General features: G+C 52.3%; 2 protein-coding genes across 6 annotated transcripts in view; one reads left to right on the forward strand and one right to left on the reverse strand.

Annotated features, from left to right (window-relative positions):
- Mpg (N-methylpurine DNA glycosylase) lies at positions 1 to 7,650 on the forward strand. Of its 2 annotated transcripts, none has more exons than XM_048331955.1 (4): positions 1 to 218; positions 1,328 to 1,558; positions 4,852 to 5,056; positions 7,221 to 7,650. In XM_048331955.1, the coding sequence occupies exons 1-4, from the start codon at positions 27 to 29 to the stop codon at positions 7,613 to 7,615; spliced, it is 1,023 nt and encodes a 340-aa protein (XP_048187912.1). In that variant the 5' UTR covers positions 1 to 26; the 3' UTR covers positions 7,616 to 7,650. The 2 variants fall into 2 exon arrangements, with proteins under 2 accessions (XP_048187912.1, XP_048187913.1); XM_048331956.1 differs by having other exon boundaries at positions 1,340 to 1,558.
- The window catches only part of Nprl3 (NPR3 like, GATOR1 complex subunit), a 55,686-nt gene continuing 49,307 nt past the window's right edge, over positions 7,622 to 14,000 (reverse strand). For all 4 annotated transcript variants that reach the window (XM_048331952.1, XM_048331951.1, XM_048331953.1 and 1 more), the window contains 5 exons: positions 13,531 to 13,637; positions 12,954 to 13,083; positions 10,165 to 10,354; positions 9,336 to 9,528; positions 7,622 to 8,596 (listed from right to left, as the gene is read on the reverse strand). In XM_048331952.1, coding sequence (XP_048187909.1) covers positions 8,431 to 8,596; positions 9,336 to 9,528; positions 10,165 to 10,354; positions 12,954 to 13,083; positions 13,531 to 13,637 — 786 coding nt within the window. In that variant the 3' untranslated portion in view covers positions 7,622 to 8,430. The remainder of the gene's footprint in view (positions 8,597 to 9,335; positions 9,529 to 10,164; positions 10,355 to 12,953; positions 13,084 to 13,530; positions 13,638 to 14,000) is intronic.

Here is a 14,000-nt window from a genome sequence, read left to right on the forward strand (position 1 = left end):
CCGGAGCGCGCTGGCCCCGGGACCCGATGCCAACGCGTGGCGCGGCGCGGAGGGCGCGGATCTCCCGAGGCGGCGGCGCGGCCCGAGCTCGGGGACAACCGGCGCCGGCAGCCGCGCCCGACCGACCTCCGTTTCCGGGACGAGTACGTCGCCCAGAAGGCGCAAGGGCGGAGCCCAGAGTGGCCCGATGCCGCGGCGACGGCGGGGGACTAAGTCGGGTGAGAGGCCGCCGCGGCGCCGTCTGAGCCGCGGTGACCTGGCACGGGGCCGGGCTGCGGAGACGGTCACGTCACCGTCCCTCCCTGGCGGTCTCGGCCCAACGCGGGCTTCAGCACTGATTTTAAAAATAATGGACGAGGGCTGGGGACGTGACCTAGCGGTAAAGAGCTCGCCGAGCATCCTGGAAGCCCTGGGTTCGATTCCTCAGTACACATACACAGAAAAGGCCGGAAGCAGCGCTGCGGCTCAAGTGGTAAAGCGCTAGCCTTGAGCAAAAGAAGCTCAGGGACAGTGCCCAGGCCCTGAGTTCAAGCCCCAGGACTGGCACACACACACAAAAAAAATGGCCGGGGAGCCTCCGTTGAGTTGGGCCTGCGGGAGGCCGAGCCCGGACCCTGGCTCTCCCACCCACCCGGCTTGCACAGAGCCGTTTCCTGATCCACTTGGTGGCTTGTGGGAGGCCGACGCCTGCTCCTCTGAGACCCTGCGTCCTGTAGCTTGTGCCCCTTTTTTGATTGTCCTGCTTCGACTGGGCCGTGAGGCGGAGGGCAGTTGGGGAGGCACCTTGGTCCTGCCCTGAACACTTGGGAATGGGGTCGGCTATCTGGGCCATTCCCAGGCCTCTGGCACAGTGGAGCCCCGGGACTTGTCAGTGGGGCAGGTGGGGAGAAGCCTAGTATTTCTCTTCCAGGACCTACCTAGGTACTGGCTGTGGATTTAAATTTCTGGCTAGGGTTGTATACAAATAGCAGGATTCCAGAAACAAACTCAGTGCTTTCCTTTGCATCCATGCGATGAGTCTGGCCCTCTCCAGCATCAATGGGTTCTGCAGTCATAGGCTGCCAAGCTGAGCTTCTCCTGTTTGTGCAGATCAGTTGAGGCAGAGTGGACCACCTGCTGTAAACACCAGCCCATTACCACCTGCTGTCATTTCCCCAGACCTCTGCAGGTGTGGCTGTCAAATTCTGCCTCTGCCTTATAACCTGTGAAGTGGGCACTGCACTCTGCAGACAGATCTGCTTCTTGAACTCCTTGACTTTACCACATAACTAGCTATTCCTACCTACTTAGAGATCTATTTCCCTCCCCCCCCCCCCTCCAATTTCAGCTTTCTCAACAGACAGGGCAAAAGGGACAGCAACTGGCAGAGAAAGAGCAGCAGCAGACTCTATCGGACACAACCCAGACATCTTCCAAGGAACCCCACTTGAGACAACCCTTGACCCTGGGCCTCCAGCGCAGCATCTATTTCTCCAGTCCAAAGGACCGTATTGTGCGGCTGGGGCCAGAGTTTTTCAACCAACCAGCAATCCCCCTAGCCCAGGCATTTCTGGGACAGGTAAGGAAAGTGCTCATCACTGTTTAGCCACCATGGGCCCTATCCCTGGTTGGCCCTCCTTGTCCTATGCAGGTAGCTGCTTTGCCCATTCAAGTCCCTGGATAGTTGGTTCTCAGTTATCTGGGCTCACTGGAAAGAAAAAGGAGACCAATAGTGCTGTTTATCCTCTTGAGTGGAGAGAAGCAGCAGTGACTCCAGTTCCTGCCCTAGCAATGACAGGAACAGCTGCTTTGTTAGCCTTTCCCACCTGGGGATAGAGGTTTCATCCATGTTCCACCTGGGGTTCACCTCAGTAAAGGTACCTTGCAAAGACTGTGGACAGTCCATCTGGTGTCTGTGCTGAACCTCTTGTCTGTTAACAGTAATCATCCTGGCTGGAGCTTGTCTGTTTATCATGTGATCATTTTAGACACATGGAACTGGATGTGGCCATTAGGTTGCTAGCATCAGAATTGCTTGAGACAGCTCCCTCCCTGCTGTGTGGCTCAGTGTCAATGTAAGCTTCCCCTGAGGCAACTCACTATAGGATGAGGATTTGGGCTATGCCAGGTGTACTTGGAGTGAGAAGGCCCAACCTAGTAGCATGTGTGCACAGCCAGAGCCAGCTGGGTCTGTGTGAAGCACCACAGGTGCCAAAGCACATGCCTGACCTGGTTCTCCTAGGGTGCCATGGTCCACCTTTGCCCTTTTTCCTAAAAAAGAACTTTTTGGGACTTGTTCTGGGGCTTGCATTCCTGAGCATTTTTGCTCAAGGCTAGCACTCTACTACTTGAGGTACAGCTCCACTTCAGGCTTTTTGTGGTTAATTGGAAATAAGAGTCTTACATTTTCCCGCCTGGTTTTGTTGTTGTTGGTCCTGGGACTTGAATTCAGGGCCTGAGCACTGTCCCCAAGCTCCTTTTCCTCAAAGATAGTGCACTACCACTTTGAGCCACAGCTCCACTTCCAGTTTTCTGGTGGTTAACTGGAGGTAAGCGTTTCATGGACTTTCCTGCCTAGGCTAGCTTCAAACCATGATCCTCAGATCTCAGCTTTCTGAGTAGCTAGGACTAAAGGCATGAGCCACAAACATCTGGCTCACTTTTTTTTTTTTTGCCAGTCCTGGGGCTTTGAACTCAGGGCCTGGGCACTGTCCCTGAGCTTCTTTTGCTCAAGGCTAGCACTCTACCACTTGAGCCCCAGAGCCATTTCTGGCTTTTTCTGGTTATGTGATACTGAGAAATCCAACCCAAGACTTCATGCATGCTAAGCAAGCACTCTACCACCAAGCCACATTCCAGCCCCGACTTTTGCCTTTTTAACACGCATACTTTTAGGCTGAAAGAGCAAGGAGTGCCATTTTTTGTGGTTAAGGGAAGAACTAGTACCAAGAGTTAGATGCTAAAAAGAACAGACCCTAACTACTGGAGAAGGATGAGATTTTGTTTCTGTGGGAATGTCTTCCTCTGCAAGGGTCAGAGGAAATGCTCATTGCAGACATCGTAGTAATGAGCATTTATGATATGGCAAAAACAGCATATAGGGCAGGTTTGTTCCAGGTTTATTTCTAGCATGGCCCAGTACCATAAAACATCCAGCCTCAGCATCCTGGGCTTCTCTATCATGCCCACTTGAACACACTGGTGGACAAGACAGTGTCAGCAGAGAAGGCATTTCAGCCATCCCTTTGGTCAAGGAGCACAGCCTGATCTTCCAGTGGGATTCCCTCGGAGAACACTCACCAAGTGTGGATGACAGGCTCATTTAAAAGGTTCACTGCAGTGAGCTGATATGACAACTAAGAGCATTCTCTGAGCTGAGGAGGGTGTTGTGTCCCCCTGGATCCTCTACCAGTAAAGGGCTAAGGAGAGCTCTCCAGAAGAGAAGCTGCCCCTCTACTCATATGCTCCTTACAGGTGTGGGAGTATGCAGAGTGGATCCAAAGGAGGAAGGCTTCGTGCCAAGGACACTCTTCTTCCAAGATGTCCAATCCTGTCTTCATTGCTGTGGATGCTGTGGGGACTTATGGGTTACTAGGACCAGCATCATTACCCTTCTTTCTTCCACCTGTCTTTTTTTCTTTTGTTGTGCTGGTACTGGGGCTTGAACTCAGGGCCTGGGTACTGTCCTTTAGCCTTTTTGCTCAAGGCTAGCACTCTACCACTCTGAGCCACAGTGTCACTTCCGGTTTTCTGGGAATTAATTGGAAATAAGTCTTATGGGCTTTCCTGACCAGGCTGGCTTTGAACCACAATCCTCAGATCTTGGCCTCCTGAGTAGCTGGGATTACAGGCATGAGCCACAAGCACTAAGCAGGTGACCTGTCTTTATAGGTGATTCCTCTGGGCTTAAGGAGGAGTCAAAACACTAGAAGAGCCTTGGCTGAGTCAAGCCTGGGCGCCAGGCACTGGGGCAAAGACTGCTGGCCATTTCCAGAACCATGGTCTAAGGCTGGGGCATTGCAGGGTGGTTAGTCCTGCTGCTTAAAAAAGCCTTAGAGCTAGTGAGTGAGAGGTGAAGGACCTTTGTGGCTGCTTTGACTTGGAGGCCTAACATAGCTCTGGAATTCCCTAGGTGGCTGAATAGGATCCCTGTCCCTTGCACACTGCCTAGCTTCATGCTGAGCATGGTTCTCAAGGGAATCCTAGGAGTTGGGAAAAGAGAGGCCCAGTGAACTTAATATAATCTTCAAGCTCTGGCTGAAGTTTGAGTTGATAGCCTGTGGTCAGTACTCTTGGTAAGCAAGGCCTACAATATGGTAGCCAAGCAAAGACTGGCGGCCTTAGAAATGGAGGTATGGGGGCTGGGGATATGGCCTAGTGGCAAGAGTGCTTGCCTCTAATACACGAAGCCCTGGGTTCGATTCCCCAGCACCACATATACAGAAAACTGCCAGAGGTGGCGCTGTGGCTCAAGTGGTAGAGTGCTAGCCTTGAGCAAAAAGAAGCCAGGGACAGTGCTCAGGCCCTGAGTCCAAGGCCCAGGACTGGCAAAAAAAAAAAAAAAAAAAAAAGGAAATGGAGGTATGGCTCAAAGGATACTGTACCAGCCTTGAGTGAAAAAAACGAGCAAGAGAACCAGGCCCTGAGTTCAAGCCCAAATACTGGGGACAGGGGAGTGGGAGACGACTGGTTGCCTCAGCAGCAGCTTTCAGGCTCTAAGCAGGCACAAAAAGCAGGATGAAAAAGACAGGTGGGAGGGCTTGCTGGGCCTAGCCTAGTACACATCCTGAGCCTAGAAGTGTTCTGAGCTAGGGACTGATGAGGTGGGTAGACCCCCACCCCTGTGGCCCTGAACAGACTGACTGCCCACAGGTCCTTGTCCGGCGACTTGCTGATGGCACAGAGCTTCGTGGCCGCATAGTGGAGACAGAGGCATACTTGGGGCCAGAGGATGAAGCTGCTCACTCAAGGGGGGGTCGGCAGACCCCCCGCAACCGTGGCATGTTCATGAAGCCTGGGACTCTGTATGTCTACATTATCTATGGCATGTACTTCTGCATGAATGTCTCCAGCCAAGGTCAGTGGTCCTGGACTTGGGGGAACAAGAGGGCTGGCAGAGTCCTTCAGCTGGCATCTGAGGTACCCCAAAGGAGAACAAGGGTGGGTGGGCAAGGGGGTGCTCTGGTTGCTTGTCACGGGCCAAGATTGGCTCAAGGGGCCAGGGGCCCCATAGTATAGTACAGATTGCATTAGTCCCTTAACATTACCTCTGGTCCCTCTGGTCTCAGAGCCCAAAGCTAAGTACAGGGATAAATATGGAAGGAACTAGTTGTGGGAAATGAGAGATCAACTTATGGTGAAGTGGGCTTACCCAAAGGCTTCACTGGTCTATTTTGAGGCCTCAATCATTCTCACCCAGGGGAGATGTAGATTCTGTGTACCTGGAGTCCAGAGGAGAGCCACTGGGACAGGCTCTGGCCTGGTGAACATGTAGCCTGGTGTTCTGAGTGAGCTGTGCCAGGTGCAAGCCACCAGGCAGAGGATGAGGCTGCAGCATCCTGCTGAGGTCACTTGTGAACCTTCACCAGCCCCTGGTTCACCAGATTCTCCAGGCGGCCATCCAGGGGCTCATGGGCTGTCATGTGGACATGTGACCAAGGTGCTCTAGGAGTGTTGGGCTTAGGGAGCAGAAGCAACACACATGGATGCCAGGAGCTCTTTAGGGTTGAAGGGGATGAGTACTGGGGGACTAAGGAGGACAGGAGTCAGCTTGGTAAGGATGGGGTCATTCGGCTGAGTTAAGGCAAGAATGAAGGACTTCATATGCATTTATATGAAGGAGCCAAGAGAGCAGGTATGAGGAGGTGAGGCTTCTCTCACAGCCCATTTGCAGGTGGCACGGAGGGCAGGGCGAGTGGCAGTGAGACAGAAGGGGCAGATGTACACTCACAGGGCCTGCTGCAGTGCCTCAGGGTGGGCACAGAGGGAACCTCAGGTGGTGAGCTGAGAGTAACAGGGCAAAAGGCCTGGAACTTCCTTGCTTTGCTTGTTCTTATTTGTATCTTGAATTTGTTTGAAAACTGGCCAGTTGAGTGGCATGCACTGAGAAGAACCCAATGTTTGCCAGGTGCAAGCTTGGCTGGAAGACATGGCTTTGTCCACTCTGGACAGGCACTGTATGCTAATCTAGTATAGACCAAGGCTAGGAAGAGGTACAACCATGTAGTCAAGGCCCAAGAGCAGGGACTAACATGTACACTCATGGGCCAAACTTGACTCCTAGGTACCTCAGCAGGCCAGATGTACACAGGTCAGTGCAGCAAGTATCCCAGGACAGCAGACTTGTAGGGCAGGAAGAATTTGGGCCATTAGGCCCAAGAGTGTCAGTTCATTATTTTTAGCCCATGAAGTAGTCCAGTCTGATAGAAGGTTGGGCTGGAAGACTCCAAGGAAGCTGGGGCTTTAAGGGTGCCTCCTACAGCCATGTGTCCTTTCCACTGAGTCACAGATGGGGCTCTCCCAGCATCTTGTATTCACCCATTGACCAAGGGGATTCTGAGGGAGAATGGCAGATGGGGAGCCCTGGAACCAGGCTAGGGTAACCCCCCAGAGGAAAGGAGGTGACTCTCGCTCTCTGGGGCTTCTTTTGCTGGCTGTATAGCTACCATCAATTACTGGGCCAGGGGAAGGAGAAAGCCAGAGAGAGGGGAGACTGCTGCTGAGCACTCAGTGTTTTTATGTCTCTCTAACTAGTTTTGGTTTCATGAGGACAATGGTAGAGGTTTTGCTGCCCATCAGAGGCTCTTACTTAGAGAAGGCTCAGCTGCCTTGGGAATGCAGATATGGAGAAAGGGGAGGCATGTAGAAGATCCTTCCTGCCAGGCACCTGTGTCTTATGCTTGTAATATCCTAGCTACTATAGCAGAATGCTGAGATCTGAGGATTGTGGTTCAAAGCCAGCCTGGGTAGGAATGTCTGTGAGGCTCTTATCTCCAATTAACTCCAATTAATTATCTCCAGAGAATGAAGTGGTTCTGTGGCTCAAAGTGGTAGAGCCTTGTGCAATAAAAGCTTAGGAATAGCACCCAGGCCCTAAGGTCAAGATCTACAACTGCCAGGGTACACTCTGGGGGCAGTGAGTGCAGAACTGCCCTGCCTTCTCAACACTGGATGCACACCATTGCAAAGAGGGCAGGGAGATGTGGAGAATCTATTCTTCAAGCTGTGTGTCTGTCCCACAGGAGATGGGTCATGTGTCCTGCTGCGAGCATTAGAGCCCCTGGAAGGCCTGGAGTCCATGAGACAGCTTCGCAGCACCCACCGGAAGGGTGCTATCAGCCACCCCATCAAGGACCGAGAACTCTGCAGTGGCCCCTCAAAATTGTGCCAGGCCCTGGCCATTGACAAGAGCTTTGACCAGCAGGACCTGACCCAGAACGAGGCTGCATGGCTGGAGCATGGATCCCTGCAGCCCAGTGGATCAGCTATAGTGGCAGCAGCCCGTGTGGGCATTGGTCAGGCAGGGGAATGGACAAAGAAGCCCCTGCGCTTCTATATCCGGGGCTGCCCCTGGGTCAGTGTAGTCGACAAAGCGGCTGAGGCCAGAACACAGAGCCTGCTAAGACAAGTTTTTTAATTGTTTATATGTCAAATAAATATTTTGTTTCTAGAGAACTTTTCTCTATATTTCAGGAGACCTCTGCTGACAGATGAGCCTGTCCTTCTTCGAGTACAGGACAGCAGATCACCCAGTGTATAGGCCCTAGGGTGGAACCACCAGTCTGTACACATACGCACCCAGAGCAAGGGCTCTGTGCTGCAAGTCAAGCTACCACCTGCCACAGGCTGAGCTTGAGTGATGGGATGACTCAGGCTCAGTTAGACCAGCCCATGCTTTTATACTTCAGATGATCAGAATAGGGAGACAGTTTGGTTGAACCTGCTGGTGGTTTATACAATGCTGTGGTAAAGAAGGACTGGTGGCAAGCTGAGAGAAAGGGTGAAGAGAGGTGGTGCTGGCTTTGAGGGTCACACAGGATAGGCCAAGTGCTCAGACCTCATCTGCTGACATGGCCATCTGATGGGCAGGGATAGGCCAAATATTTTTGTACATTCTCCAGGGTAGAAGGTGAAAAGACAGACAAGGTTAGAAAGGCACAGCCTCTATGTGTCCTTCCAATTTAGTGATGCAGAGGTGCCTAAGGACTAGAAGAAAGAGGAACAACACCTAGGGGCAGCACCACAGCTACTGCTGAACCTGACTGAAGAACCTGCAGCAACGAAGCAGACAGGAGCTCTGCAGGCCTTTAGCAGAGTCAGGGATGGTTGTCCATCTAATGTCAGGCCTCAGAGAAGCAGAGCAGGTTCAGGGCCCCACAAAGAGAGAACCCTGGAGTGGGGATGCTAGCACATGCACGCACATACACCCACAGCCACTAACTCTGCCTGGTCTTATGTGAGCAGCGCCTGAAAGACAGCAATGACAGGGTCCTCGTGGGTGGTTACTACCAGGACACTGCGGAACTTGTCAAAGAGCATAAGCAACTGGGAGCGCCGTGTGTTCTCGTTGTACATGATTTCTTCCAGGTGGTGGCGGCCACGGAAGTAGTGGAGGAGCCTGGAGGGGAGAGGGTGACATGAACCTAACCCAAGGCCAGACCCCCACAGAGTTGTCTAAGCACCACTGGTGAGGATCACCTCTGAGCAGAGGTGGGAGGGCTAAGGACCAGCTTCCACACCCAACAAGACAGATATCATGGACCTGATCCATCATAGTTCCCAGTGATGAATGGAAGGCCTGAAGTGAGCCCTTGAAGAAGCACTGTTGCTTCAGCTGGGGATGGCCCACGCGGGGATTCCCAAGAGGCTTTTCTATAGTGCCTTAGCATGGATCCTACTCCAGGAGGCTTTTCTGTGGCTAAGGCTGGCACAACAGCCTGGACCAGCAGTTAGGAAGTGCTGCAGATGGTCCATAATGCCTGGGGCATCGTTTTTAGCCACCCTACCAACAAGTAGCACCTTGACCCCTCCAGTCAAGTGAGGATGACAGACCACCAGGCTACCATAATATGGGCCTACTGGACCTATAATGAGCATGGAACAAGTGCTCCCAAGCCCCATGTGGGTGAGAACTTGAGAGCTGCTGCCTCAGTCAGTGACAAAGATCCACATCCAGGCCTGGATCTCTGCACTTGCCACACATAGGCAGTAGTACCACCTCTGCACACAGGCACCAGGACGGTGTTCAAGACACACCCCACCCACAGTCTGAGTTTACATGTACCTATGTCCCCTTGTGCTTTCTGTCTGGACCCTGGATACTGGGCATAACCCACCCAGTTATTCACTGCCCCAACCTGGCAAACATGCGGAGGTCTTCAGGGTTCTGGGCTGCAGGCACACTGAGGATAGCTGCTCGCTCATGCTCTGACAGGCTGGCCAACAGGTTCTCCGTCATTCTCTTGTTCAGTGGTGAGTCCCCACTGGGGAGCAGCTCTGCACTGGAGTTGTCCATGCTGGGGCTGGTGAGGGTCATGTCATCACTGCTGGCTGCAGGGCAAGGGGCATGCACAGGTCAGAGGGAAAGGGACAACAAGGATTCCTGTTACCCTAGCTGTACCTTCTGTCCCCACCTAGAAACCGGCAGTCTTGCGTGAATTCTCTTGTGTGGCAGCCCTTTGAATAGCCATGCTGTGTGTCCTATACCCAAGGCAGGCTTAGGCACCCTACCCTCAGCCAGCAGGGGGCAGAGCACCCTGGGTAGGTAGGCATCTCTCATAGAGCCTGAGGCCTTTGGAATACTTCCAAAGTCTACCAGGCCCTTCTCTTTCCTGAGCCTGGGGCCTGGAACATGGCAACACTGCTGCCTCTGGAGAGAAAGCAGACAGAGAGGTCTGGACTAGCTTTGTGATGGTGGTGTCAAGTCTGCTAATCCCAGGCTGCTCCTAACTCCAGTCACCCCTGCTCAAGATCCTATGGGCAGAGCCTTCTCCTGAGGGCATGGTGGTGCGGGAAGACAGGAAAGCAGCCTCCATGGGAAATAGGAGGTGTACACAGGTGGGCACATGAGTGCACCCACGCAGAGAGCCCTGCCACACAGTGGTGCCCATGTCAGACTTCCTGGCCACCACCCCAAGGTCTTCCATAACTGCCAGACCAATGCCTTTCCCTGGAGGGGGAGCCTACTTGGGGAGCCAAAGCTTAGGGCATTGGGTGTGCTGAGGCTTCGGCCGCCAACCCTCGCCGTGAAGGGCACATCCTCCTCTCGCAGGCGGGGCTCCTCCTCACTGGGTGAGGCCATCAGGCAGACATAGGTGTGCAGCTGGATGAGTAGCCGGCGCTGCAGCATCCACACTACCATCTGGATGAGCTGGGTCTGTGTGAGGGAAGGGAGGTGCAGGCAGCTGAGGCAGTTTTCCCACACCCCACCACAATTCCTTTCTGGGGACAAGGAAACCATGGCCCAAAGCAGCACCAGCATGTTCCCCTGTGCCACCTCCTAAGCAGGAGGGCCCCTCCCCTCAGAAAAGAAGCTCCCAGTGCTGGCCTGCTCTTCAGGGCCCAGCCTCAGAGAAGGGAGGGGGCCAGGAGGGCTTGTACTAGTTCCCACCACTTCTGAGCTGGCTTCCCCTAGAGTCACCCCACTATGCTTCCCTCACAGGGCCCTGCTCAAAAGCTGCAGGCAATTGTCCATGAGCAGAAAATTCTCTCTAGATCTACCTTCAAGTCTGTCCTGGACACACATGTGGTTTCAGAAGAAGACTAGGGAAAAGGACTTCCTGCTCAGGTGTGGAGCCAATGTCCCTTCCTCTGAGAGGCACATCTAGACTTGTGAGATGTCAGCAGGTGGGGAAGCTGACATTTAACCCAGAGCAAGGGAGCCTTGTGCTGGGTGGAGCCCTAGCACCTCACAGTCCCAGGGCAGTCATGTTCTCATCTCTGGGGTCTGGAAGAGACTGCTGCCCAGTCACTCCCAGGAAGGGAATGGGGATGGAGCTGTATATACTAGCCCTGGTCAAAACCAAATAAAACAGAAGGGTGACAAACTACACCTAACATGGAATACACAGGACATGATGCTAACTATGGGATTTAGGGGCCTGAGGAAAAGGGGAAAGGGTAACAGTGAGTGAATAATTTCTAAATGCATTGCAACTGTGTATGAAGACAGCAATAAGGAATCTCAATGAAATCTGTTCATCAGTAGGGAGTTGGGGGACAAGGAAAGAGAAAGTAATGGTGATGGTTATTCTGAGCAAAATACAATATATGCATGACTGAAATACGTGGTGAAAACCTTTGGTACAACTAATATATACTTAAATGAGTAACAGAAAAGTAAAACAGGCTCTCTTGAATGGAGGTACCAGAGGAGGAGAGAATGCAAACAGAGAGGGTGAATGATAAGTACAGTTGGAGTAATTTATTTGCTTGTATGAAAACAAAACAAATGTGCTAAAATTGCTTTAAAAAGAAGGGGGATGCATAAGGGAGAGTTAGGTAGGGGATAAGTGTTACTAGAATACATACATATCTGTGTGCAAATGTCACTATGAAGTCCCTCTTGCACAACTGATGCAATAAGGAAGGGGGGGGAAGGAAAGAAGGAGGGAAGGAGGGAGGTAGGGATGAGAAGGAAGGAAGACAGGCTCAGGAGCTTCATAAGCACTCTATAAAACCACACTATAACGCACACTATCATCCCCAGGACTTAGCAGAGCCATACCCAGTGCATCCAAACCCCTGGCAAGGTCTAAGGAACTGCTCGAGCATGGCCTGGACAATCAACCAGACAACTGGGAAGTTTCTGCTGGGATGGGAGCACTGCCAGCCCCTCCCCCAAGAACTGCCTGGGAACCAGAAGGGAGAGGGCTAGTGCAAAGTGTGTCTTTTGTCCAGTTGGCACAACTGGCATAGTTCTTGGAAACCAAAGGCTCTGTCACACTCAGGGTCTAAACTAGGATCTTATTCACAATTTGAGAAGGATTTAATCTTTTTTTTTTTTTTTTTTTTTTGGCCAGTCCTGGGCCTTGGACTCAGGGCCTGAGCACTGTCCCTGTCTTCCTTTTGCTCAAGGCTAGCACTCTGCCACTTGAGCCACAGCGCCACTTCTGGCCATTTTCTATATATGTGGTGCTGGGGAATTGAACCCAGAGCTTTATGTATATGAGGCAAGCACTCTTGCCACTAGGCCATATCCCCAGCCCAAGAAGGATTTAATCTTAAGGACTCAATTTAGTCCAGTAGATCTGGCACATATTAAAACAAATATTTTGCTTTTGGAGACAAAGCACTGAGAACACCTCGTTTTTCTCAAACACTTGTCCTATCTGGCTCTGCCCTTGGTCCAGGCAATCAATGGAAGGGAGGGGGCATAGTTTCCTTGGTTCCTGTCACCAAGTAAGAGGCTATAAAAGTGAAACCTTAAAGCACACAATGGAAGCCACCCACTGAAAGTCATTCTCCACACCTGAAGGGCATCCCTGCCACAACAGGCAGGAGGAGTCCTAAGAGGGAACACTGAAAAGTCCTTTTGGATAAAGAGATTCTGAGCCCTTAGGCTTGGCCCCCAGGAACAAGGAGACAGGAGCCAAGCTCTCTTAGAAAGTGGGATGCAGGCTCAGAGGAAGAAGCTACCATTGTATCCTCAATCTATGAGAAACCCAGGCCCAGAAGGCAGCATGAACTAGGAAAAGCCAATGCTGTCTTGCCAAGCTTAACTCCATTCTAACTTTAAGGAAACTACACAGCCAGGTGGTGCCACAAACCTGGTCACTAGTGAAGTATCTGCAGGCAACCTGACAGCTGGCTTTTGGGTCATCTGGCAAGGACCACTGCACCTGCACAGAACAGTCCCAACACTAAGGCAGAAGGGACAGCAGTGTGAAAGGCCTTTCAGACAGGACCATCAGGAAAGTGGTGCCTAAGCCACCTTGCACACTACAGGCTGAGCTCCTGGGGCTTCTGTAACTCACCTCCTGTACTGGGGGAGCCAGAGGACTCCTGAATTCTGACAAGGAGACTGGCAAGGAAAATTTAGCCAGAACAGATGGCAGGTCATGGGATGGAAACTGGTGGGAGAACTGCTCAGCCAGTGGTGAGTACCTGGGGACAAGAACACAGCTGTGGGCAGAGTAGAGCCCTGGCACACTCTGGTCACAAGCTCTCAGTGGGGTGCTGAGAATTACACAGTGGTGGGCAGGCCAGGAAGGTCAGATGAGGACAGGATGCTGAGAAGTATCCTGGCAGACCTTCTGGTAAGTAGAGCAAAGGCCCAGCCCCTCAAGAGGAGGCAGGAGCCACAAACACCAGCTACTCCAAAGTCCCTCTCATCTCATCCAGGAAGGTGAGGTCCTGACAAGAAACACTGTGTAGCACAGCAGACTGGAATCCAGACATGGACATGTCCAAGGCTGGGCATTAAGGCAAAAATGAGCACCCCACCTCAGGGCTCTGTGGCTTCTAGCACAGGACCACCCTGGGGGACCACCTCACCAGGCTCATCCCTTCCTACTTTCAACTACAGGCTTTCTGGAAGCCAGTGGTACTCACAGACAAACGCTGGCATTGGGAGACAGGACATAGACATTGTTCTCACACAGTGGGTAGATGATGACAGCCTTGCCCCAGTATACCAGGTGAGCCGCAAGCTGGAAGACCTAAAGGCAAAGAAAAGCCAAGAGGACCAGGCCTTGCTGGGTGTCAGTGGCTTACACCTGTAATCCTAGCTACTCAGGAGGCTGAGATTGAAACCATTCGAAGCCAGCCTGGGCAGGAAACTACTAAATGAGACTCTTATCTCCAATTAACCACCAAAAAGCTGGAAGTGGAGCTGTGGCTCAAGTGCTAGAGGACCAGCCCTTAGTGACAAAGCTAAGGGACAGCCTCTAGAAATTGAGTGGAAGCCTTAGTATACATGCATGCACGCACAGGACCAAGCCTATGGAGCCAGTTTCCCACACTGGATGAGCTAGCCTGAGACTCACCTCCTGTGCTGGCAGGGAGGCAGAGGACTCCTGAAT

Source organism: Perognathus longimembris, chromosome 23, assembly GCF_023159225.1.
Source record: "Perognathus longimembris pacificus isolate PPM17 chromosome 23, ASM2315922v1, whole genome shotgun sequence".
Taxonomy (NCBI): Eukaryota; Metazoa; Chordata; class Mammalia; order Rodentia; family Heteromyidae; genus Perognathus; species Perognathus longimembris.

Coding starts and splice junctions, on each gene's coding strand:
- Mpg (XM_048331955.1), top strand. CDS start 27: ATGCCAACGCGTGGCGCGGCGCGGAGGGCGCGGATCTCCCGAGGCGGC. Junction 219..1,327: donor ACGGCGGGGGACTAAGTCGG/GTGAGAGGCCGC, acceptor CTCCAATTTCAG/CTTTCTCAACAGACAGGGCA. Junction 1,559..4,851: donor CCCAGGCATTTCTGGGACAG/GTAAGGAAAGTG, acceptor GACTGCCCACAG/GTCCTTGTCCGGCGACTTGC.